This window comes from Syngnathoides biaculeatus, chromosome 13 (genome assembly GCF_019802595.1).
Source record: "Syngnathoides biaculeatus isolate LvHL_M chromosome 13, ASM1980259v1, whole genome shotgun sequence".
Taxonomy (NCBI): domain Eukaryota; kingdom Metazoa; phylum Chordata; class Actinopteri; order Syngnathiformes; family Syngnathidae; genus Syngnathoides; species Syngnathoides biaculeatus.
Window position 1 is genome coordinate 13,514,492 of NC_084652.1, and position 27,296 is coordinate 13,541,787.

The 27,296-nt window shown below is 42.5% G+C and overlaps 2 protein-coding genes across 7 annotated transcripts in view; one reads left to right on the forward strand and one right to left on the reverse strand.

The window, feature by feature from the left end:
* Window positions 1-14,699, forward strand: part of LOC133511390 (artemin-like) — a 34,948-nt gene extending 20,249 nt beyond the window's left edge. For all 5 annotated transcript variants that reach the window (XM_061840267.1, XM_061840268.1, XM_061840269.1 and 2 more), the window contains 3 exons: window positions 10,509-10,573; window positions 11,730-11,943; window positions 12,023-14,699. In XM_061840267.1, coding sequence (XP_061696251.1) covers window positions 10,509-10,573; window positions 11,730-11,943; window positions 12,023-12,534 — 791 coding nt within the window. In that variant the 3' untranslated portion in view covers window positions 12,535-14,699. The remainder of the gene's footprint in view (window positions 1-10,508; window positions 10,574-11,729; window positions 11,944-12,022) is intronic.
* A 2,197-nt stretch (window positions 14,700-16,896) lies between these two features.
* Window positions 16,897-21,298, reverse strand: ptger4c (prostaglandin E receptor 4 (subtype EP4) c). 2 transcript variants are annotated; one of them, XM_061839155.1, is made up of 2 exons: window positions 20,453-21,298; window positions 16,897-18,609 (listed from the first exon to the last, which is right to left on the reverse strand). In XM_061839155.1, the coding sequence occupies exons 1-2, from the start codon at window positions 21,290-21,292 to the stop codon at window positions 18,019-18,021; spliced, it is 1,431 nt and encodes a 476-aa protein (XP_061695139.1). In that variant the 5' UTR covers window positions 21,293-21,298; the 3' UTR covers window positions 16,897-18,018. The 2 variants fall into 2 exon arrangements, with proteins under 2 accessions (XP_061695139.1, XP_061695138.1); XM_061839154.1 differs by having other exon boundaries at window positions 20,474-21,297.
* Between the last annotated feature and the right edge of the window lie 5,998 nt (window positions 21,299-27,296).

The following is a 27,296-nucleotide window of genomic DNA, read 5'->3' on the forward strand; positions in this document are numbered from 1 at the left end:
CTTGTGGGACGGGCTCATTAATCTTCATTGATGTGACACATCATGGCAGCGGCAACAAAAATCAACTCGGGAGTAGGCAGAAATGTCTTTTTGGACAGTTTAAAGGAAGGTACAAACAAATTGATTGTGAGACCTTTCATCATGCATCAAAGTAATGTGGAAAAAAAATACACTGCCAAAAGGATGGAGAAGTTCAAAAGGGGCAAAAAGTAGAAGGTTTTAGGCAAGCTCCAGACTTAAAACCTATAGAGCATACACGAGAGAGTAAAAACCAAAGCCAATGCAAGCAATAACCCAAAGAGGCTTCAGTGAAAGGAAAAGCATGACGAAAGGATACTGTATTGCAAAAGTTTGGTGCTGTGGGTCACATGCTTAATGCTTAATTTAATACGAGATGATGGTCACAATTCAGTACGCTGCAGTAATATTGTTTTTTCTTTGCAGAGAATAAGGATAAATGTTTGTGAGTAGTGTTACATTGTCTGTCAGCATGTGTTGCCCCACCATTTGTGTTCAAATATCATGTGATTGTAGCACTGCAACACCGATGCTATTCAGTAGCCCATCTATGGATTTTTGTATTGTTTGTTAGCATTAAACCTTCACCTGAAGCAAAAGTAGGTGGTTATTTTAAATGCAGATGAAAATCTCTTTGGTTTATGATTAGTTTGACAGTAAACCTGAGCTGTGAGTGGTAATACTAAATGATCCTTTTTTTTTTGGGCCTAATCGTTCATTATCTGATAAAGTGTTTATTCTTGTGAAGTGAGTTGAGTTTATTAGCACCACTCTTGCATGCCAGTTTAATACGAAGCAAATCAAATTTAATAAAATGGGCCAAACTTAACTTGTACCTCAATAAACTAATTTCAGTCAGTGTAATCAAAAAGTACCACACAGTACCTGGAAATAAAACATAAAATCTTGATCTCTCTCACTGTTAAAGTACCAAGTGGATGAACATCCACCCCAAAACCAATACCATAAAGATTTTGAGACTTTAAAAAAAAAAAAATTAAATCCACCATCTCCAAAGGTTTTATGAATGATTTCTTCCCACTGAGGAATCAGTCCCAGAAGAAAGACATGACAGGGTCGCTCCAAGTGCCTGTCCCAACTGAGCTGACATGTTTAAGGCCGCGGGTATTTTACAGTGCCCCCCAAAAATCCTGACGGAGGACCTTTTGGCAAACGTGTGAACGCCGTCCCGTTTCAAAGACGTCGTCCCCCTTTTTCATCGCTCTGAAAGAACCATTAGACATTTGGCTCTCCGGAGCTTGTTGCCGGGGAGGGAATGCTGCAGGAAACCACTAATCACTCACTCAGGTTCCTCATCAGGCACCCAATACGTTTCTCCTAATTGGGACTTCTAATTAAGTCCAGGTTGTATTGTCTGACTTGAGGCCAAGCTGCAAATGTGTTTTGGTGTTCCTAAATCTGCCACTAGTTCACTTCACAAGTCAGTAATCACGCAGATAATCACCACAGCGTGACATAAAATGCATCTTAAAACGCTCTAATAAATATTTTGATGGCTCCGCAGAGAAATATGAGTTCCTAAGCTCTGCAGAGTGTTTACCACTCTTAATGTTTTGGTTTTACGGCATGCAATTTCGGGCCGGCGTTTTCAAAATCTGCTGTTCGCAAGCGCCACTCAGTGAGCCAGATGTTTTCCCAGAGATGAAAAACAGAATTAAAAAAGGGAGAGTAAGTCCAGCAGGTGGTCAGAAATGCAAGTCGAAATAAATCCCAGGATGCAAGAATGAGCAGTTGACGTTAGGCATATCGCTGCGCTGTTCGAAAGCACGACAATAAATCTTCTGGTGCATTTTTTAATGCATCGGAGTACAACGCAGACCACCGAGGCCCAGCCTCGAGGCCCAGTGCGACTCTGAGGTCAAACACGAGCCGCCGCGGGACGTTGGTCCAACATTCTCACGATGACGTGGATGAAATGCGTAGTTTTCCCAACTTCTTTGGAGCCAAGACACGTACTGTATTTTACATTAAAAAAATCTCACACAGACCCGCCCGGCCCTTTTCGGTTCCACTTGTGGCAGATAAGTGACGGAGCAGATGGGCTAACCAGTCAGCCATAGTGCCACACTCACAGAAAACCATCAATTAAAACCAAAAAGTACAAAAAAGTATATACTGCATGTATACTGAAATAACAATGATGATCTGGTCTCAGTTTTCTCACAAATTTGCTTACTTGCTTAATATAATGTGATATTGGTCCTGTTCTTACTGTCACTAAGCATTGCTGATATGGATAGATGAACATTATACAATCTTATCTTCTAAATTTCACACACCACAGAGAAGAGTGCTGCCTAAATCAAATGATTAAAAAATAAGTGATTAAAAAAAGGATTGTGAAAAATGAAGCCGTTGTCTGTGCTCGCTAGTCCTGTGAGCACTGAATGCATGAAGCCACACCACAGTGAAAACTGGATACTCCATCTATAGCAATACAGTAATTTTTTCTCATGTCTGCAACACATCACTATATATTGTAGCTACAGAAGTAGGGTCCAGTGGCTGGAATTAAAACCCAGAGCGCAATCGCTAGGCTCTCCGCACCATGAAGAGACGCTAGCTATAGCTAGCTCACATGCCAAAATGTGTCTCGGGCTTTTCGGCCTGTGTTTAGGGGATGGACTCCACCGTGGTGTCAACTCCTTCCTTGGAAACATAAATAATGAGTGTTCTGTAAAGAGCTGTTCTGTAAATTGTGGCATCCAGGAATTATGGATTTCCAAGGTGTAGGGACAACTAGCTATTTCAGTTCATGCTTTAGCGGTAGAAATGGGAGTACAATAGAGCCTCGGTTCTCGACCACAATCCATTCTAGAAGCTGGTTTGAAAATGAAATGAAATGATTTATTCGAGAACCAAATCAACCCCCGCGCACGTTCTGTTATTTCCATGTTTTGTTGGGGGCATTCGTGTACCAATTTTCGTTTAAAAACAGAAGCAGAAAAAAAACATCTCAATTTTCGTTCGAAAACTGATTTGTTCGAGAATGGGGACGTTCGAGAACCGAGGCTGTACTGTATTAATAACAACTAAGGCTATGTTCAATTCTGATTTCTTGGCCCATGTGTCAAATGTATCAGATGTTTTTTCCAAATTAGATTTTTAAAAATTTTGTATTTGGATATTAATCAGACTTGTATCTGATGCGACTGCAGTCTGGATGCTCGGGTTGCGCATAGATATCTATGTTATTAAAAGGCGAGAAACATCACAATTGTTCCACAAATAGGTATCAAAATGCCATAAGCAAAATTCTTGCCCTCTTCCATCTTAATCTCTTGCGTAATATGATCTGGTTAAGGAAATGTTTGTTCCGGTTCAGAAAATATGTCAGGACTGAGACCTACACCAAGGGGTATACCTGTATTTACCTCTATGTGAACATAACCTCAGTAACGCACAATTGCACTTTATATCCACTAATGTGAATACAGAGTATCTGTGCGTGAATGAGAAAAGTGGAGGGGAAGAGTGAGGCTACAGGGAGAAGCGATAGCGAGGGTGGATGACTTCAAATACTTGGGGTCAACAATCCAGAGCAATGGTGAGTGTGGTAAGGAAGTGAAGAAACGGGTCCAAGAAGGTTGGAACAGCTGGCGAAAGGTGTCTGGTGTGTTATGTGACAGAAGAGCCTCTGCTAGGATGAAGGGCAAAATTTACAAAACAGTGGTGAGGCCGGCCATGATGTACGGATTAGAGACGGTGGCACTGAAGAAACAACAGGAAGCAGAACTGGAGGTGGCAGAAATGAAGATGTTGAGGTTCTCGCTTGGTGTGAACTGGCTAGATAGGATTAGAAATGAGCTCATTAGACGGAGAGCCAAAGTTGGATGTTTTGGAGACAAGGTGAGAGAGAGCAGACTTCGGTGGTTTGGACATGTCCAGAGCCGAGAGAGTGAGTATACTGGTAGACGGGTGGTGAGGATGAATCTGCCAGGCAAAAGAGCGAGAGGAAGACCAAAGAAGAGGTTGATGGATGTTGTGAGGGAAGACATGAGGGCAGTTGGGGTTAGAGAGGAAGATGCAGGAGATAGGCTAAGATGGCAAAAGATGACACGCTGTGGCGACCCCTAACGGGACAAGCCGAAAGGAAAAGAAGAAGAAGAAGATCCACTAATGTGAATGAAGGTGCTCAAGTTCTTAGAACCGGGGGAAAGAGATCAATGCAGGACACCCAAGCGTGTCACTGGGTGTCGTTTTAGCCGTGACCCCGCCCAACAAAAAAATAAAATAAAGTCAGGAAAACATAAATATTGGAAAACAGGTCAATGCTGACTCGCTATAATTCAGTATTACATCATGTAATGCACACGTTTTAAACAATTCTGTTCAAGTGCATAATGTATTGGGAAACACATCTCTGAATTCATTTTACAGGGTCCTCAAGTACATTTTTACTGCATTCCCGACTGCAGAACCTCATGTGAAGTAACAATGCAGCGATGTAGTGCAAAGTCGCTGGAATCGAACACCGTCAGGTCCACTTCAGCGCCACTTCCAGCTTCGATGACTTGTGACACGTTTTTCCTCACAGCTCAGCGCACTTTCCCTCCGCACATGTTGACCCCCCACCCAGCCACTTTCTGCGAAAGAATGAGATGTTGTTAGTGGCTTAATAAAAACTCCAGGTGGGAAACGTGCAGAGAGGGGAGTGGGAACTGATGGGGTGGGGGGGGGGGTCACGCGCACAGGTCCCCTCCGCTGCTCGCCATGCTCCTCCAGGCTTGGTAGTGTCCGCACCTCTGATTACCGTGAGTCCCCCCCACCCCCAGGTGTGTGAGAGAATTTGCTAGAGATTTATTGTGTGTGTGTGTGCGGGGAGGGAGTGGGTCCACATGTGTGTGTGTTTTAAGCAGGGTGCAAATGTCCATCTGCATAGGACCTGCTATCTGTTTCTCATTTCGGCCCAGCCTTCTGTGGGTTTCCCCTCAGTGACAGCCCTCCGAGTGGAAAGTGGCACTAACGAGCAATTACATCCCGCCTGCCCGCTTGAGATTATGGGATTACACTCTGACCGGCCTTCGGTCTGCGCTCGCAATTCGACGTTCGCTTTGCTTCCCCGATTTAACTTTATCCGTCTTCTCATTCAGAGCGTCAATTGGGTTTTTTTTCACTTCTGCTTCCCCCAGACAATAACTTATTCTCTAGTTTTTAATCCGCTTTATCATACGATTACTCCCAATGCAATTATGATCGGGGGTCCCCCCCCCCGCCCCCATCATACTCCTCTGGTGAGTATAATGTTGAACTTTGTGTAGACAGGGAATAAATTTAAGATGAAATTTAGAGAAAGGTCTAAGGTGCTTAATGAGTTTTTTTAATACTCATTTTGGAATAGGTGCATTAAGAAGGATTATGGAAAAACATTACAGTTGGGTGATAATCCGTATAAAGGAAACAGGAATTTATTTTTCAAGATTTATGATGACACCACCCATCTTCTGGGGAAGAAGTAATATGGTGAGCAGGGATTTAGAGTTTTAATTTTCCTTATCTTACGATTGCAGCCAACACAATTATGATCTTTTTTTTTTCTCCTTTCATGAGTACAACAATAATCTTTATGTAGACACAGTACGCCAGTCCCCTACATTTCCCCATGGTGGATCGGTCTCACGGAAAGGCACGGTTCAATGGACAGGCGTAGACACAAATAAAAACGAATGGGACAAACGTAACAATACTTCCGAACGCTAACACACTCGCTTTTTAAATTGTCTTTCATTTCCTTTTACAATTGGTGTTTTTATTATCATGATATTAATGGAGGGAAATAAGACAAGTAAGAATTTCATCTGTGTTTCCATTTAGTTTTTTACTGCGCATATGTCAAATAAATATAGTGACGTTTAAAACTTTTATTCAGGAAAATATACCTTAATTCTCTGAAAAAAAGAGACACCCACCCTGATTCAGAAGTGATGAGATGAATCAAGTCCAATTCAATATACATTTGTGATTTTATCGCAATAGAAAAAGAAACAATGCATCTATTCTACAGTGCGCAAATGTGTTCAGCATACTCCCATTGTGCATCTTTCGGGACCCCCACCCTGCCTTGGTGTGTTGGTTGTCTGGTAGTGATCAGGCAGCTCTCCCGGTGTTCTGCCTCTCCCACATCTCTTCTTACACTGCAGGTGTGTTTTATTGAGCCAGCAGTGATTTACTGTACTGCTGCAATCAGGCACCACGTTAGTGACAAGTTAACCCCGGGGGTCACTCTGCGTCCGTGCAGAGAGCCTTATTTTGTCCCTAATAAAGGGTCATTATGGGAGAGCTTTGGTGAAACACGAGAGATGCCGGTGCTGTTTTTTTTTTTTTTTTTTTGAGAGGTTTATAGAGAATGTAGGCAAGCAGCCAGCTCCGAACTAGTAACAGTATACAGTAGGCACCCACGTCCTTAATCACAAACACATTTATGTTTGGTTGACCTCTCGTTCGTTACGAACCCAGCTGCTTGAAATTGCATTAATGATTATGACAGTTTGCACTTGCAACCAAATGATTTAGGAACCACTTTTTAATCTTCTTGACTTGTTTAACTGCAAATGTTTGAGACTGTACACGCAAATCTAGATGAAAGTGACTTTCAATGAATGTTCCTCAACTGATTTATGTGGTGTTTTAGAAGAGGAAAAACAGACAAAGAGATAAAGATTCTCAAATATAAAGCCACAGGTAGGTAATTGTGTACATTTTAGGGGACATTTGCCATAAGATTTCAATGACATGCTGTCCAATGAGAAGGAAGCATTTATCTCTAAAGGGAAACACATCATTTGCATACCAAGTGGATATGATATATGCATCCATTTTTTTTTTTTAACATTTTAAGTTCCTGCTTCTGCCTAACGTGTAATATGTATCATATAATAGTCTTAGTAGTGAGAGCGTACTACTACACGGACCTTAAACTGGATATGAAGGATTTGGAACCAATGCTCAAATGGATTTGCGTACTCTCTCCTCCCCCCGTCAACGCATCCCCGAAAAGGCTTCGGGCGTCGGTCTGTAAACAGCTCCGGAGTGCCAGGGTGAAATGAACCAGCAGACGGGCCCCTGTAGACTCCCAGCGCAGTCATCTAAAGAGGCTAAGCACTCCCAGCTGCGGCATGAGGAACTCTGAATGGGCCTCGACCCGCAGACGAAGGCCTGCGCGCTACTGACCCCGCAGAAGTGCTGCTGTCAGCTTTTAACCCTTTCATAATGTACGTGTTAAATTTGACCGGGATTTGACCGGAAAAGAAATACCATAAACGTCATTCTTCAGACTGCAGACGAGGGATGGGCGAGCACCAATACTGGGTGTCGATATGAGGCCTTATTTCAAGGTATCGGGTACTCGTGAAGGCCACTGATAGTTTGCAAAAAATAGCTGAGATCGAAGAAGTCCTCCGCGCCTGTAGTTGGTTGCGGTTTTGATGCATCAACAAATCATTTGTGTCAGAAAGAAAGGAACAAAAAAAAAAAGTCTTCATTCAGTGTTGTGGCAATAAACAACCGTACAAAAAAAGAAATACGCAAAAATGAAAATATCTCACAACAATATTCTTTTGCCCAGGTGCTACATAGATTGTATACTGAGCCTGTCGACCTTTGTGTAAAAGTGTTCATTAAAGGAAAGTTGTGGTCCTGGACGGAATCCTGAAACCAGACTTGCCATAAATTAGTGTGGGGTTTTTTGCACTGTGGTCAAAGGTGTTCAAAAGGGCGCTTGAAACAGTTCCGAGAACTATCTGTGAGGCCCCCACATTTGTACAACTTTCCGCCGAAACACGCACCAGTTCGTCATTGAAGGGAGGATCGCGAAAACAGTAAAAGAATAAGCAGGAGCAACACAGGAACAAAAAAAAAAAAAAGTAGCAGAGAACAAAGCGTACCTTGACTGCACCTGCAAAAGCAATGTAGCAATATGAAAATAAACAAAGAAACAATTCATTTCTGGTGGCACTTGGAGTAAAGTATCTGAGAACCACTGATATGGATAATTATGAGGAGGATATGCTCGCCCGGCCTCTCCAGAGTTGACCCACAGCGCTACTGTGTGTCGGTATGGAAAATGAACCATATGTAAGGATTAAATCACCTTGGGGACGGAAGGCCAAAGAAGTCCACATGGGTTGGTTTTAGATTGCAGCCGTGGTGTGTTGGCTGTCCGCCGGTGTGAATTATGTCCGCAATGTTCCTCCCTGTCTTCATCGTCGTCCTTGGCCCAAATGCTCCATGTCCGGGTGAGGAAAACCACGCAGGATTGGATGAAATCAAAGCAGGAAGGGATCAGTGACTGGATTGGGCGTCTGTATCATTGTACCAAAATTGCACAAAGGTGCTGAAAGTTGCGTTCAGTGAGCTGAATTGAGGACTAAAATAATCCGTGCGTAGTACCATGCAAATGCAGTGCTTAATACATTTTTATGTTTGCATTTCTTACCTATTTAATGATTAATACACCAGTACAGTGTATTAATCATTAAACATAATTCCCGGCCTACAGAGTGCACCTAAGCCTCACCCAGTACATTTGTAAAGGAAGTACCATTTGGTACATACATAGGCCACAGCCGTGTAAAAGCCGCAAGTGCCCACATTGAAGCCCACATTGAAACACGAGATATTTACAAAGAAAGACAGTACACAGCGAGTTTAATGCTCGTGCCACCGCGCTGACGCTAACGCTAACATCGCCGAACTAATGCGAGCACCGCCGCGCTCACAGGGCCGGTTAAAAAAAACAGACAGGTAAAAATCACTGAGACACGGCAGTAACTCGCTGGTGCAGCGCTAACAGGGCTGGACCGGTAAAAGTCACTTCCTCGGCACATATATTCACTCTTACCTTTTCCGCTTGAGTGCCCCCTTAACCGCATCACCGCATAAACCGCAGGGTTGAAACCGTGTGAAAAAAGTCACGGCTTACATTCCGGAAATTATGGCATTTGTATCTAATAATGTCATGTCATGTCATTATACAAGCCGCTCATCCTCACAAGGGTTGCGGAAAAGCTGGAGCCTATCCCAGCTAGCTTTGGGCAAAAGGCAGATTACACCCTGAATTGGCCGCCAGTCAGTCGCAGGGCAGATATAGACACCATCACTGAGCGGTAATCGACCCCACGCTGCCCACACCAAAGACATCATTGACTCATATCTGATAATATTTTCTACTTTTGAAAAAAAAATGACATAGAAGCAAACTTTTTTTTTCTGATGAAGGTGTCAATTATAGTTACCTTGCCAAACAGAAAGCATCGTTTTAGTGGTTGATTTTTTTTTTTATTTACAGTTCCCCTGTGATAACTCCTCTTCATTCTTCTTCGCAACAGGGCAACAAATTGTTTTCTTGAATGAAATCTGCACATGTCCAGTAACAAAATGGAATAGATGGAATAGCGAGAGAAGGTGGGAGGGGGGCACTTAAAATGATCCTCAGAGTTTACACCTTTTGATGTGTTTTTAGCCACACTAATTACAGCAAATACAATAAATACTTTCAATCAAATAAAACTTTATTCATCTTTTTTTTTTTTAAGATGAGATGAGGCCCCCTGGTGATTTTCCTAATAGGATGTCGGCCTTTGGCTCAAGCTTTCTGTTTCTAGTTTAGATGCATTTAAATTGCTGTCCTTTACGGTGCCACGGGTACTTTGTGGTGCCGAATTAGTATTTTGTGGCCAGAAATGAGCTTTTTGTGCATGTTGTAGCTCATTTGTGGCCACAATTTCATTCATTTCACATCTTGGGTCTCCGTACGTTTGGATGAAAAAGAGTTGCCAACCTCTCACCTTCAGCCTAACACCAAAAGTGTCAGCGAGAAGACAGATGAGCAAGCTGGACTTTTCCTGACACCTGATGCGTTGACCTCCTTTGACATTTGCGGGGGAGGGGGATCGGAGGAGGGGGTCAACAAAAGAACTTGATGACCTCATGTTGCGGGACAGGCGGCGGGCTTGAACCTTCGCGCCGGCACGTACTATATATAAACATCTGCATCCGTGACACCTCTTATCACCTGTCCTGCATGTCTGGGGCTTTTCGGCCGAGACCTCCGTGAAGCGATCTCGGCTCTGCCGCGGGAATAACTCGCAAAGAATGCTTTTGACAAGTACATCGCAGATGTTGCCCTTTGTTTGGGACTGTTTGCGTGGATGTGTGAAGCGACAAGCCAACACTAGCTGGAAGCAAACACCGGTCGGTCCTTTAAGGCGCAACAAAGACTGGTGTCCTCGGGCGTGGAGGACGTGATTTATTTGACACGTCCCCCTTTTCAGGGGTTTTGTGTAGGTTTTTATTTTTTTATGTTTGTTTGTTTTTACAGTATCTGAACCGTAGTGCGAATGTGAAATCATCGTATTACCCGCATGTTGTGCTTTTAGTTTATGTTACCCTTTTCAAAGGAGGAGGGAAGTTGACAGAGTGATGCCTTGCTCTCACATTCCTCCCTCCCTTCTTTTTCTTATTGCATCCAGGTGGGAACCGATGTAGGAATCGGAGGAAGGAGAGACCGGAGGCGACCTCTGTGATGTCGGCAAAGGTTAGGCAGCTATCAATGCTATTAGTTAAGTCCTTATTTCCCAAGCTTCATTGAGCCTAGGCATCCCGCAACAGAATCTCCAACCCAATCTAGTTTACGTACAAGTGAGTCGACTTCAAAGTTTTTCGAGGTCCGTCTACGGCCACAAGCAGTTGAACTTGAATGGAAAACAACATCAAACAAATTGTATGACACGAGACATGAATTGGAATGACATCAGAAAATATCAGAACTAAATCTGCTAGTTCAATGCTAACACAGAATGCCGTAGATCAGGAGTCACCAACGCGGTGCCCACGGGCAAATGGTAGCCCGCAAGGACCATATAAAGCGCCCATGAGGTATGTTCTAAAAAATACCGCAGGCCACAAATTGTTACTAGTATTTGTGCTTTAACTTGTGAATCTGACTTGCTTATGTGAATTAAAATTTTAAAATACCTGCAATGTCATTTACTACAATAAATTCAAGCAAAAATATTTTATGTACGTGTAATGAACTGAGCCTGAAATTTGCCGCAAACAGGTCATGTAGCCCTTCATACGATCGGTGCGCACGAAGTAGCCCTCAGCCTCAAGAAGGTTGCTGAGTCCTGCCATAGATGGGCTAAGGAAGCTAGCATCTTTGGTATTCTTTATCCTCTGCGAAAAATGACACGTTACCTCTTCTTCTTCGTTGTGTACCGTATTTTCCGCACTATAAGGCGCACCTAAAAGCCTTTCATTTTCTCAAAAGCCGACGGTGCGCCTTATAATCCGGTGCGCCTAATATATGGATCGATATTTAGCCTTTAGTGCAACTCCATCTAATGGATGCATAACCTAACCCCACCCTCTACTGCAGCATCTATTTAATGCGCTTTATTATGTAGTGCGCCTTAAGATCCTGTGCACATTATATATGAAAAAAAAAGTCTTAAAATAGGCCATTCGTTGAAGGTGGGCCTTATAATGCAGTGCGCCTTATAGTGCGGAAAATATGGTATATATTTATTATACGTCTCCCTGGTGGTTGAGACACACACTCACTTGAGTGAGATTATTCTTATGTAAAGTACGCGCCTTGCCTCAAATAAAGGTAGGGAAACGTTGATGCGGTTGCTAAATCTGTACGTACAAGAGGAGGCGTCAGCTCACAAATCTTCTGTGTCCTGTAGGTGCTGCTATGGGTGCTCCTGTTTTTGCTGCCTCTGGTCGACGGAGCTGGCATTAAAGCCGGTGTTGCCGGTGGACAAGTGGACTCGGGTCACATGACGGGCCTGCTGGGAGGCCGGGAGAAGCGACAACTTCATGTGATGCCGCCAGAAGTGACGGAGGACGAGGGGCCGGAAGGCGGCAACGACCCGTACTCTCCGTGGCATCCTCTGTATGGTAATGAAACTGCTAAGAGCCACTGAGAAAAAGTTTTGCCATTATTGTACCTCAGTACAATTCTATTGATCATTTTCAGACCCTTTGGTCATCAATGAAGCAGACGATCATCCAAGCACTCGCTGGGGGGGCCGCACGTCACGTTCCTCGGACCCCTCCGAGCCGCAACCGAAAGGCTTGACTAAAAGAAAGAGGAAGAGGAAGAGGAAAGAAAAGGACGAAGCCGAGGACTCGGGGAAGGGAGACGGAAAAGGCCGCGGTAAAAACAAGCGACCGAAGCAGAGTAGGCGGGACTGCCGCATAGAGAAGCGGGAGATGAAAGTCCGCGATCTGGGACTGGGCTTTGACTCGGACGAGATCGTCCTCTTCAAATTTTGCGTGGGCTCCTGCCAGTCTTCCAGGACTAACTACGACCTGGCGCTGAAAGCTCTGATGCAGAACGACTCGCTCCCGCGACGCACCGCCCGCAAGGTCAGCAACCACCCGTGTTGCCGGCCCGACCGCTACGAGCCCGTGTCCTTCATGGACGCTCAGACCACCTGGAGGACCATCCAGTCCTTATCTGCTGCCAGCTGCATTTGTATGGGCTGAAGGAGGTGACAGCTATCTTGAGAAATGTAGCGAAGACAGATGACGGAGGAAGTGATGGAGGCCGCTTCCTGCTTTCATTTTTTTCTGTCGCAGAGGACAAGATTTGGGTGCAGCTAACGACTAGGCCATTGTTTCTCAAACTTTATTGAGCCTCGGCGCATATTTTACATGAGAAAAATTCTCACAGCACGCCTCCTAACTAAAATGTAACCAAAAGTGGATACGCAGGTTAGTAGTATAAAGTCTGCCATCTAGTGGAAGAGCATTTCATTGTCCTGCCTGTCATGATATGCCGCTGGCATAGACAGTTCACCAAAAATAGATTAATATTACCGTCACTAAATCAATTACGGATAAGCTAAATGGAAAAAGATCATTTCTTGCGGCAGCCTGACGAGCGCTCACGACACACTGGTTGGGAATCACTGGCCTGGGGGCAAAGGTCATAATCAGAGTTTAGGAAAAGGCTTCCTATAAAGCTGTTTGCGCCTTTTATTCCATTTTCTTGATATCCATCTTAAAATACATGTACTAGTACTCTGTGTCTTTGCTGGTAAGACATTTCATCATACTAGTAGGACGACTACAACTACTGTACTGCATTTTTCATTCCTGCACTCATGACTGCACACTAGTAGGAAGTTTGCACATTACTAGTAAGGCAAAAGTCTTCACTAGTCGAAATCTACGTACTAGTAGTTGCAATAAATGCTCAAACAGCTTTCCGTAAAGCCGTTCGAGTATTTATTCAATGTTCTTGATAACCATGTACTCCATTTGATCCATGTAGTCGTATGCTCTTTGTCTTCGCATATTAGGAAGTAAAAAAAAAAGTTACTAGTAACACACAGTCAATCAACTAGCATGGTGAACTGTCTTACTTGTTTAAGGGTGTCAAACCTATTGTAATTCCGATATAAAAGGGGCAGGACCACTGAAATATCATCATACCTGATACAATAATAGAAAATAATAATGTGTTTTCCCCTTTGTTTGAATGCAAAACAAATCAATTACATTTGGAAAATCTTTAGTGAATTTGTTTTCATAATTTTACAAAACAAACTTACGTACAATGTGTGCATAATAACTGATCAAGGTGATTGTACTTTAAGGCCCGAAACTTTAAGTCATGGGTATTTGGAACTGAAAAATATAGCATTACATTTTTAAAATGTAATCAACTAATGAAGACCTAGGAATTCTCATGAACGTAGTAATTGTCAAAATTATCCGCCGTCCCCGCAACCACAATGTTTTGTTTATTTTTTTTCACTTTCAAATACATCCTACGGGCCAGACATTAACACCAAGCAGGCCAGTTTGGGACCACGAGCTTTATTTTTGACACCCTTGCCCTAGTGAGAGCAATAGAACATTGTAGTACACGGACCTTCAGCTGGATATCAAGTATAACGAATAAATGCTCCAACAGCTTTCCACAGGAGGCCATCGAGGAGCCAACCATATGGATTTCTTGTTACGAGACAACTTTTTTTTTTCGTCTATCCAGCGTTCGTTACAGACTCGCAGAGCGGACGATGTGAACGTGACTGCTGTGATTTTTTTTTTTTTTTTTTTTTTTTTTACATGCATGGCTGCCCAAAAGTCTGAGACTCACGAGACAGGCCGAGCAGCGGACTGAGTGTTCATCTTGGAAAACAAGCAAACAGACGGCGGTGAAATGTTCAATATTTACAACTCACAGAGATGCCAGCTCTTCCCAGAAGTTCAATAACAAGTAAATGGGTTCAACGTTCAAGTGAGCTCAGCCAAATGGATGCCATGCATCTTCACGTATTACTGTATAAAAGTAAAATATATTTATTTCTGATAAATTATTTATTTATTATAGCTTCGTATGAGAGCTGTTTTATTCCACTCTGTACCGTAGATGTATATCTATTTATTGCCCAAAAGTCGCATTTCATATTATTCCCGCTCCCGCCGTACACAATGTACATACTGTACTTCATAAAGGTGCTGAATCTCTTTTCCAGAGTAATCCCGAGTCAGACTGCGAGTATGGCAGATGCGCAAGGCTGGTTTTGTTGGAGTGAAAACAACAACAACGACCGTGATAAAAATCTTCACGGCAAACTGACGTGCAGTCCGATGACATTGTGTGCATAATAAATAGCCTCGCTTAAAAGTACCTCACACAATTGAGCCTGATGATTGATTGACCTCAACGCTGAACTTTAACAACTACCATGGAACTATATCATGTGTACACTCCACTGTATTAACATAACAGCACACCTCATTTTTGTCCCCTATGGATTATCAGTATTAGATGAGTGAACTACCTACAACTTCAAGTCTTAGTTTTTTTTTTCTTGAATTCGTTCTCAACATTCTCTTCAATTCATAGGGTTTATCTTGACAGCACTGTTGTGTCCTATTTTTTCTTCGTTTGTTTTATTTTCAATGCCGCTTATCCTGGACAGGGTCATGGGGCCAAATAATAATAATAATAAAAATAGAAATTATAGGTTGAAAATGTACCACTACACCATCAGTGACTCTGTATGCAGTGTTGGGGCGTAAAATACATGTAACATATCCCTATTAGTTTGTCTGAGATCTTGAAAATTTTAAACTTAACGTTTTGAACACATTAAAAGAACTCTGACTTTTGAAAAGTTTTTTTCTTTTTAATGGCACATTCAGTTATATGAGTTGTCACATGAAACTATATTGTCTAAATTGTGCACATTTGTCATGAGGGCGACATGGTGTGATATGCTAGTTTTCCACATACTGTATACGAATAATGCAACAAACACATTGTTTATTTTGTATTTTCATTTCATCATGTTTTGTTTTCGGTTTATTGTCTGTGTAAGGGACACATGTGGTTGATTCCAAAATAATGATTGATGCTTTGAATTCACTTTTTTGAGGAAACATCCAGGGGTCCTGTTGATGCATTCAAAATTGCATAAAAAATTTGAAATTAAAATGTATTCAAATGTAACCAGTTTTATTTTATTTTGAGGAATTAACTGAAATCGTGACACTGCTATAAATTACATTTTCAACTGGTTAACTTGTAGTTGTAATCAACTACATTCCCAAAGTAATCCTCCCAACACTGTATACATATTAGTCTTCTTTTTTTATTTTTATTTTTTGTCTCATCACATTTCAATGTCTACCTGTTTCCAATCTAGTCTGCAGGCCCACAAAACATCAACCAAATTAAAAATCGTTTTCCCAATGCCTGCGAACTAGCCCTTGATGACATCATAATTTCTATTTCCTCACATTGGTTGATCAAAAAAGGTCATAGATCATGTTCCTGCAAAGTCCGGCGAGCAAAGCACATGTGTAGTAATGTGCATACAATTTTAAATTAATAATCAGCCTCTCCGGTGAGTATGATATATTTGATCGATTGTTTTTTTCATGTTATTTGATAAAGATTCCTCCTCGCCACAGTTTTGTGTTGTTATATTGTGTTTTTATGTTACTGATGCCCCAATGAAGCAAATGCACGCAATGCATGCAAATTCAAATCCACTAAAACCAGATTATACATTTCTTCTTATGTCTCCGTTTGCGCTTGTGAGGAGATTTTTTTATGTTGTAGCACCACCTGTTGGCTGTATGGGAACATCAAGACAGGTTGGTATCATTTTCTCTACTGCGCTCCTCGATGTTGTTTTACTCCTTAGTAAATTGCACATATGTCATGAAAGTAACTTTTTTTTTTTTTTTAGGATTTATCAAAATATCTGCAAGTAGTTGGAAATGGTTTTTTTTAATACATTCACTTGTCCCTGCATCACTTTCCTATTGGCACAGAGTAGGTTAGCAGCGTTTCATTTAAAAAGTACATTTCAACACCATCATGCAATAGGTTATAACACAAACAAGTCACACAAATCGATACATTATATATTAAGCTTAATTTGTACCCATGGGGTATAGTATATATATATATATATATATATATATATATTTTTTTTTTTGGTATACATTTCCCTGCTGGGAAATTGGCACAGCACAAGTTAAGTGGATTTTGCGCAGGGGGGGCTGCACCTCTTTAAAAAGTACTAACCCTAAAGGGATGCCAGAATCAAGCACCTTCAGGTCCATTTCCAGCCATCGTTTTTCATGCTGTCAAAATACACACATTGATTGAAATTTATTTGGTAGGTTTCTCGAGTCCCGTTTAGATGAGAGGCTGTGAAGAGGCTGCATAATTAAAATTAGTGGACAGCGCCGCTTGGAATCAAATAGGTGCATTTTTTTCAGAAACTGTGCGACAGGTTGAATTATCAACAAAGCTTAAAGGTTTTAGTTCAATTTCTTGTTTCTTGCAATTTACATCCACCCACTGGCCAAATCGTTACCATAAACCGTCCAATCTAATGAGATCAATACAAAAGGCTGTATAAAAATAATATAGTCAAAATAGTATTTGTCGTGTGGGGTTCATGTCTGCATTGTTATTTCACTATGAGGTAAATGGTCATATCTGACAACCCTTCATCCTAAGCATAAGGGGGGAAAAAAAGCCCAGTTACAACATTAGTTCATATCCGCACGGGTTAGTCCAATCCAGCCCAAGAACTGTATCAGAAATTCTGCCCATATAAGAATCATAATGCTCAGTTTTTATCAACATCAGGAACAAAAGCCTTATGATCATATTGTTCAATTCCAGATCTTCATATTTCATGTAGCTCAATAATGTAAGCCAAATATTACAAATCCCCCTCACTGTGAGGCAATGTTCATCAAAACTGAGTATTATTATTATTATTTTCTTTGTAAATCTCTTATGTCGGATGTTGTTGCAATGTGCACATGTACCTTGAGTGGTGTGGTACATTCATGCAAGCTGCAGAAGAAGACGGAAGTATAAATGAGGTCATTTTTATCGGTGTTTACCAACTACTGTGCAGCAACATGTTAGTGAGATGTGAGTGGAAATTATCCAATTGAACATTTTTATTTACTACAATCTATACCAGTGACATGTAGTCATGGTCAAAAATATAAACAGTCCTCTAAAAGATGACAGCAGGTACATTCATCCATCCATTTTCTGAGATGCTTATCCTCACAAGGGTCATGGGAGTGCCAGAGCCTCTCCCAGCTGTCATCAGCCAGGAGGCGGGGTACACCCTGAACTGATCACCAGCCAATCACAGGGCACATGGAGACAAACAACAATCACACTCACAATCACACTTGGGGGCAATTTAGAGTCTCCAGTGAATGCATGTTTTTGGGATGTGTGAGGAAACCGGAGTGCACGAAGAAAGTCCACGCAGGCATGGAGAGAACATGCAAACTCCACATAGGGCAAGGCCAGGATTTGAACCCTGGTCCTCAAAACTGTGAGGCCAACGCTCTAACCAGTTGCTCCACAGTGCAGGTTCAAGGTCGTCATCTTTTTAGTGTGTGCCGTTCAGAGTTTTCAAATATGAAATATGTGCATTGGCTCAGTAAAGGTTGGAAAACACGACATTAGAGGCATTTAAGTGATTGACAGGAACTCGGAGTGCTGAACATGCACGTGACCATCTCTCCTCTCCTAACTTGCGCAGAAGTGGAGCGTCCCGGTGAGGCCTCCGCTGAATCTTCCTGCTGCTGCTGCTGCTGCTTCACGTCAGCCTCTGCTTCGTCCTTGCCTCCGGGCACCGCGCTCGCTTCCACGCTGAACGGGTGGAAGTCGACCTGAGCTGTGTCGTAGTCCCATGCGTGCCTCATGGCGAAGTTGGTGAAGGATTGCGCATCCCCGCCGGCCGAACGCCGCTCCGCGTCATTCCTGCGTATCGATGCGTAGCTGGTGTCGTTCGTTTTGAAAGACGGAGGCGAGTCTTGACCTCCGACCCAGCCTATATCGTCCCCACCGGTGTCTTTCACCCGTGTCACCGCCCGCTTCAGCCTCCCGCAGCCCTTAAGGAGTAGGTTTTTCCGGCACAAGATGTAAACCCACGGGTCCAAGATGGGGTTGAAGGAGGCGAAGCGAATTGCCAACAGGTCGCTGCGGTAGTCGGGCTTCCCTCCGGCGGAAATATAAGCAGGGCCGTAAATCTGGTTCACGAAGATTCTCACCTGACAAACAGAGAAAAAGACATCTTAAGCCGGGCACACACAAAGTGATTTTTTTAAATTTTAATCCATTTTTCAACTATGAAAAATGCCAAACACGGTGGGGTCTGCTGAAGTACCAACTTGAGCCTGTGAGAGGCACGCTGGTGCCACAGGATAGCCAGACTGACAAGACAGTATAAAGAAGAAGAAAGTGCAGTGGGAGCTTGAGGTATGGGTGACCCAACTTAAGAGTTTATCCACATACGAGTTGTCAATTGGTTGTTTCCTTAGCTTTTTTAAATTTTTGCTTTGACTTGTGAATGGGGCAGCACAGTGACCCAACTGGTTTGAACATTGGCCTCACAGTTCTGAGTACCGGGGTTCGAATCCCAGCCCAGTTGTGTGGGGTTTGCATGTTCTCCCCCTCACTCTAAATTGCCCGTTGGTGTGAATGAGTGCGACTGTTGCCTGTCTCCATATGCCCTGCGATTTGTTTGCAACCAGTGTGATGACAGCTGGAATAGGCTCCAGCACTCCCGTGACCTTTGTGAGGATAAGCAGCTAAGAAAGTGGATGAATGGATGAATTACTGAGTCCAAACTTTGTTTGCTAGCTTAATGCTGACGCATAGTTGGAAATACATATCCAATCCTTTAAGCAACAGATATTTGAACACAAACGGTGTTGCAACAGCACTCGTAGTCATGTACTCTTATCCTCTATGAGGAGCTCAGATGGCTTTAATGTACAGAAAGAAGTTCATGTACACCTTAGTACATCCGTCTGTCTGTCTCACACTGTCCCCAGGTGGCCATCAGCGCAATGGCCACTTAATTAGTGCAACTTGCCGATTTTTAATGATACAGTATTTAAGGAAGTCCTTACTGTGTTGTTTTATAAAGTAAAATATTATGTATGGTTTTCTTTTTAGAAACAGTTAAGTTGTTTGTGGGGAGGTGGCTGGAATGGAATAATGGGGAAGATGATTTGTGATTATGTTTACTTTGCATTAGAAGCGTTGTTATGGTACGAATTAAACTTGTATCTCGAGGCATCAAAATAGAAGCCAGGCCATCATTCTGGAGAGGAAATCCGTCTCAACTGGCCTTTGAATGCCCCAAGATCACTCCCTGGCTGAGGATTGGAAAGTTCGGACCTCGCTGCTAAAGCTGCTGCCACCTGCTACCCGAGCCTGGATAAATTGAATAAGATTGATGGATGGAATATGGAGCGTTAAACTTTTATGATTGGCAACCCAGACTGTTTATGAAGAAAATTGGTGAGGAAAAAAAATTACTGAACGCACCCCACAGTTCTGAAATTCAGGAGTATAATCTTGGTTTGAGGTGGGTTTTTTTTTTTGTAAACTTTTGTACTAAAATACATTTCAGAGTTTTTGTTTTTGGTGTATATAAGTCGAATCAGTACTTTTATTATTTTGTATTTTTTGCACGAGTTTGGGCACTGTATTTCATATTTTAGTTGAACACACCAAACTGGGCAGATTCACAACCAAGTTGGATAATCAGGTGTATTGTATGAAATTATCCTATATGATTACATTTCTCTGAAATCGACGACTTATTAATTACAGTATGTCTTCTCGAATTTATAGTGACAAGCGGAACAATGTAATGCTCCTCCACTAGGTGGCAAAAAGTTGCACAAACTTTTCTCCACCTGTTGCAATTCATAAACAAAACGGAATAATAGCTTTGTGTTCCGCTGAGTTTTAACGGAATTCCACGCTGCGTGTCATTCTTTTTGGCATATTTTGTTATTGTATGTTGTAAAATTATTTTTGAAAAGTGCACGTAAGCCGGTCTGATGCACTTGGTTGTATTGAAATGGGGGGGCTTCTTACCACTAGAGGGATGGAGCACACCAGGAAAACGATGGTCATGAAAACCAGCAGCCAGAACATTTGGATCTCCGCCGCCGAGGACACCGACTGCAGTCGGGGGAAGCGTCTCCTGGAGCCGCCCTGCTCGCACGCCTCGGTCCGCACGATCCCGGTCCTCTGGTTCATCCCCACCAGAGATCTGCACACGGCCAGGTTGCAGAGCACCGTGACGGCGATGAGCAGCAGCATCGCCCCGCCATAGAGGAAGGAGTAGCAGGCGCCCAGGGGATCCGTCGCCCTCCAGTCCAGGAAACACCAAGTTCCCGGATAGTGTCTGACGTGCTGGCCGAAGCCGAAACTGGGCATGACGCACAGGACCATGTTGGCCAGGTAGACTGCGAGGAGGGCGAAGCGAGCCATGGTCCTGTCAATGTGCTGGGAGTAGAAGTAGGCGTGGTTGATGGCCAAGTATCTCTCCACGGCCATGGCGCACAGGATGGACATGCCGGCGGAGCCGAAGAAGAGCATGGAGAAAGAGAAGAAATGGCACAGAAGAGCTCCGCCGGGCCACCGACCCGCCACGTAGGTCGCGATCACCACCGGGCTGGTGAAGCACGTCCCCAGCAGGTCCGTGATGGCCATGCCGCACACCAGCGTGTAGAACGTTGTCTCCTTCTGCTCCTTCTTGGAGATGCACAGCACCACAATCGCGATCAGGTTCCCCAGGACACCCACGGCGAACATGCTGGCCGAGGTAACCAGCGAGCGCGATTCCAGCCTCAGCGTGGGGAAGGCGCTGTGGTTGCCGTGAGGTGGCTCCGAAACGTTCGTGGCCAACGCTATGCTGTCGTTGAGCATCATTTCCAAAAGTGGTACTTTTGCTAGTGCACCATGTCGTCCTCCAAGTAATACATATATATATATATATATATATATATATATATATATATTTTTTTTTTTTTTTTTTGAAAAAAGAAGAGCAGCAGGTGCGATTTGCTCCTCACTTCAAGTGTTACTATCCCGCATGAGTTCCACCTGCTTGCGTGAACACTCCGCACTCCTGTGCGGGTATTTAAGCCGCGCGCTGATGTCAGGACTGTGACGTGCATGCGGGCTGCATGCAAGCGCCATCCGCTCCCCGTGGATCCAATTTCTACAAACGGAGTCAAATCATTAAGTGCAAAGCATTTATCACGGGGGGGCTGCCATGCTTTGTACACTCGCCGAGGATAAACGACAATAATAAACACGGGGGAGGAGGGGGGGGGCACTGACAACAACGTGTAATACACTTGCAGAATTTTTCACAACGCTTGTCTTCATTAGAGTCGTGAGTGACATGGAGACGACTAACCCAAGTGATGCCCCGAACTGGTCCCCAGCCAATCAAAAGGCGCATACAGGTATCTACGTTGGCGGAAGGACCGACGGCAGTGGGGGGCAGCACCAAGGTCAGCTCCTTTTAAAAAATATGCATATTCTGCCTCCATCTAAAAGCCCATTAGTCATCGTTAAATGTTCATGACTCAGACTTCATTAAAAAAAAAAGATGAAGAAATACACGGGTACTTCTCACGTATACTTCATTCGAATTAGTCTGACCTCATGAATAATAGTAAGCCTTTTTTTAAATTCTTTTGTCACTTTCAACTCAGCCACTTGCAGATAGAAGATCTGAAGGTTTGCGTTTGATTAATTGGGATTTCAAATTGAAATGATTGTTTCCATCTCTGCCAAAATTTGGGGAAAGAACAATTGAACATGTCTGACTGGTAAAGGCGGGTGACATTTTGTTTTCATTGAAGTGTGACTGTTCAATTGAATGAAAACAAAAGCCTAAAATTTGCTGCACACTAGACTTTTTCTCTCATGTGAAAAAGTTTTTTAGTGTGTGGATATTTCTGCTTTGGTTTTGTAGCATCTTGTGCATCAAGTAACAAGGTTGTGGTTTACTCTAGTAATTGGCACACCTTTTACACCAAGTGCCACCTCAACAACAACAACAACAAAAATACATTAAACTTTCAACTATAGTATCAGAGTTTAAAAATTAGGTAAAAGGTCTATGCATAGAAAGCATTGTTAGTATTACTGTAAGACACTGAAACATTACTGTTTAATAGTTAACATTCCTCCATTTTCTGAGCCGCTTATCCTCACAAGGGTTACGGGATGAAAATGAGCACTGCTCTTCAATATTGGAAAACTGAAAAATTACCTAAATAAGGATTCCAGTAAAATGTATTCTACATGAAAGGTAAACTAAATATTCCCTTAAATAAATGTTTCAAAACAAAATGTTCTAAAAATGATGCATGCAAATGTATAGCGGATGCAAAAATAGGTATACTGTAAAAATAAATTGTCATAAAATATAATTGTCCTCTACATGCTATTGGATTTGGATGTGTCGGTTCTATGCTTTTAAGAAGCACAGCCAAGTAAGTGACATCAGGAGCCGGAGTCGCGTTGCACGAGTTGTGCCTAGAAGAGCTTCTTGGGAGTGGTCTCAATTCTGATTTGTTTGCTTGACTGTTTGTAGCGTTTGATAAACAATTGAAAGTGCACAGCTTCCGGTGCCTGGAATACAGTACACCACACTAGGTCGTCGCCTGCGCTTTTCCACACTGCGACAACGTTGCGCTCTAAAGTGATGATGCTACCCTGATGTGTCCTCAGACTGGCTGTCACGCCAGGCAAAAATACAAAATTCCACATCCTCGCTCTTCCATCTTTCTCTGGGTGAAGTGACAACGAGGCGCTCTCAAAAAGTCATACCAGTGGACTGTCCGAAGTGAAGATTAACTTTTGGACTGGAGGTATAGCTAGCTGGTGAATTGCATGTCACGACCGCTGTTGCGAACAAAGACGTTATTACGTATAAAGTAAGGAAGAGGGACTAATGCCCTGAGCCGTCACTCTGGACTGTTTTAGCCACATTGTAGTTCCGGTTTCCCTCAGAGGACAGTTATGAGTGTTAGGTGGACCTTCTTTGTTTGTCTTCTTTGACGTTTTTGCCAACCTGTTGTTGTTTTCTGTGTTTGTGTACCTAACAAACGGTACTTTAATCTTTCTCTGTGTTTCCGACCTTGGATTGTGGGAGGGGTAATGCTGTTATTGAGTGTGTGCTAAAGCATCAAACGGGTACATCAGGGAAATGAGCCTTGGACTCTTTGTGTTCCCCTTGAGACATTAATGACAAATGGCTGGTTGGGTCTATGTCTCTTTTCAATGCAGCCCCCCCCCCTTAAAACCATCTGTTGCCATAGCGATTTAACGTGGGAGATGAATGTGTGGCCGAGCTTTATTTGTTTAGCATTTATTGAACTTCTGATTGCACATCCATTTACATTGTGTATTTGCTTCCTGGACAATTCATGTCCAGGTAAGCGAAAATATTGACAAGTTATAAACTATGGACATTATCTTTTTTATTCATCATTCAGTAACATAAGAACTTCTATGATTATTAGACTGACCTTTTCCATCTGATTTTTTTTTTTTTTTTTTTTGCCTGACTTGGTATGTACAAATTTTTGCAAAATTACAATTGCCTGCATTTTTGGCAAGCTTTTCCATAAGTTTCACATATTTGTGTTTTATATGAGTAACTTTTCCTACGCTGTTTGTGGAAAAGCTTTTGCAAACTCTTTCTGAAATGCTGTATGATTCCACGAGATGGCGCCAAAGCACAGGCTCATAGGAAAGTCGTAATTGATGTCAAGGAAGTATGGAGTGATACATCGTGACTGTTCCAAGATCTTAGCAGGTTAGTGAGGAACAACGTCTTTGCATTTTTTTTCAAACTCTGTAAGCCGTTGATATTTGAGGGATATGTGTAAGAAGAGTTTGAAATATTGCCATTGGTTTTGAAAGCAGATCCCCATACTGCGAGTGCGTTCAGAGCATTTTGACTAATCTTTCAAGAGCCACACAATATTATAAAATAGTTTGTTGCTTGTTTATTGCCTTTTCCATTCTTTAATAACCAGCAGGAGAACTCCTCTTCTTATCTCTTTGGTCAGGTTTATTGAGTACAAGCTCAAGAAATGATGTACAGAGGTGGCATGAGATACACATTTTACTCATTCTGTGACCGGGCTTGTAAATCAAAACACTCATATCTCAAATCATCTTTACTTGTTAAAATGAATGGAAATGACATTAATACATTCCAGGCTCAACCTGAAAAAAAAACAAAAAAAAAAAAACAGCAGATTCTGACGAGTTGTTTTTAAATTAAACATCACGTTCTTTTGCTGAATAATATAGTGTTAAAAACAACTGGTATTGACAGAAATAAATGAAATCTAAAGAATTTAAGTTTTTGCGACAATGTTTTGCTTAAATTCAATGAACTTTGTGCCATGACCCCCTGGGTGTAGTATAATACGGTCATAGAGTGGAACCTCTATTTAATGGACCTCGAAGCAACAGATTTCAGATTAATGGACAGAATCCTCGTGTGCAGGCGAACCTCAAAATGCTCCCTTAGTGCCAGAATTGTCTATTGTTGTTTACTGGCACAGTCATCAGACAGAGACGGGTACCTGTATTTCTGGGAATAGCCACTCTTGTTTACCTGATCGCTTGGACATCTACACATCAATCGAACTTGCTGTACTGATTTTGGAACAGCATACAGGATAATTGTTTTTCTGAAGCCCTTCATCATGGTATCAAACTCCAAAGGAAGTGAGAAGCGAAGCAATGCTATCCTCGCAGCTCATAAAAATGATGCCTACTCACCACCATGCCACATCAACTTTCTCCCACCAGCATGACATTATCACCCCACCCGAGCACAAGCTATCACGGCATGTTCATGGCAGTATGGCACCATCATGGCAATGTGACGTTCACTGTGTTACAAGCATTTACTGAACAAAAATTCTGTGTTGTACTTGGTATTTTCAGGCCATGATTTAAAGTGCTTCAAATTAATGGGCAAATTGCTCAAATGAATGACCTAAATATTATTAGTGTTAATTCAAGGGTATAATGAAAATAACCTATGTACGTTCTCAGAAACCTGCAGCAATATAAGTCATTCTTTGCAGAGGAAAAAGAATATATCCCTTTGATTAGTATTGTCTTATTTGTCTACATGCATTGCTCCACCATTTGCGTTCAAATATGTTGCATCTATGGTGCTATTGGTAGCAAATAGATTTTTTTGTGTGCCTTTTTTGGTAGTATTAAGCTCATAGACTTTAGTAAAGCAGGTAATTTGTTTAAATCCATAGTCTGTACTGAAATGTCCTTAGTTTTGTTCACTTTGACTACAAACGTCATTTGGGAGTTATCTTAAGCTTCTTTTCTGTTCTAATTGTTCACAATCTACCAACCTGCTGCTTGGTGTGAAATAATTTATGTTCACTCCCACCTTACAGGACTCGGATGTCAAATTTTTGCCCGCAAGTTAAAGCAAAACATTGGCCAATTGACGGCTGATATCTGTGGTTCTATTCATCCAACCACCCATCTGTTTCTATAGCATTTGTCCTCATGAGGGTCTCGGGTGAGCTATGACCGCTTATGGTTGTGTCAGATAAAATGTTATCCAATGACCGCTGAAGTTTTTGGCCAGTTACTACAGGCTCTTCTCCAGTGTTTTTATATGGACTTGTGAAACCCTGTGCTGCCCCAAACAACACTTCGTCACATCTCACGTATGTTGCATTTACACTGCACCTAAAAATAGAAGTAGAGCGAACGCACACACGCAAGAGCACACCTGAGAACAACTGCAGTGCAAAAATCCAATGTGTGGAAATGAAAGAATTTGTCATATGAAATGGAGGAAGGGTCTCCCTGATGGTGGACTGTGGCGGAGGCTCTTCGTCTTTGTCTGCCTAAGTGGACTCCTCCTCGACTATGACGGAGGAAAACGAGGAGGAGAGAATCCCTCCAAGGAGTGTTTGTGAGTTCGTGTACGGCTCTCTGCTATAATAACCCAGAGACGTCAGCAGCTCTGATGGCCACATACATAAGTCTGCTCCCTTTCTCACACATGTACACACACACACACAGCTGAGGGAATCGTGTCTACCCTCGGTAGTCTTTAATGAGGAATTCTCGGCTCGCTATTATGTGCTCGAACGTCATCAAAGGTGGCTCATGTGAACCATGGGGGATTCCCAATCAAATTTCACTTTAATACAATTTTAGAGCTCCTAGTCAAGAGCCATAGGAGGGCTTCAGTGGCTATCATTTTTCTTGAGCTGTTGTTACACACATTCAACATGTTCCCTCTGCAGGGGGTGTGGGACAGGGGTGGGCAAGTTCATCAGGAATTAAAAGTGTAACCAGTCCACAGTGAGGAATAACAGACATTTGGATTATATGCACGCATCCAAATACAATTAGCAGGCAAGTAATTTGCTGTTTGGCATGTGACAAGGTTGTACCGGTAATCAAATTATCACCAGGTTTTTATATTTAGCAGATTCCAGACATGACGCAATTAACTTTATTGTTATTAATCCCATTTCCCATACAAAGAACTAATTTCAGATCAAGAAAATACTCAACAACCCCCAGATAAATTTTGATCTTTGGTCACTTCAAAGCCCAGATATATAGCTGTTAACTTCACAGTCGAGATGGTGAAACCTTTAAGATTGGGCATTCATTTTTGTCTGAATCCACAGTTCACAGAGAGCAGCTTGAGCTATCGTAGCTTCTTGTATATAGCAAGATCATAATAAGCGGGACGATGGGGAAACGCACACGTTCTTGTATTCGCAGCAGAACCCAAACAACCACGGAGACATGCACACAATTGGAAAACTATAGAGCAAAATAGAAGAGTTTGAGAAGGAGGCTCATACTCTTTAAATCACAGTAGTACCAGTAGTTATAA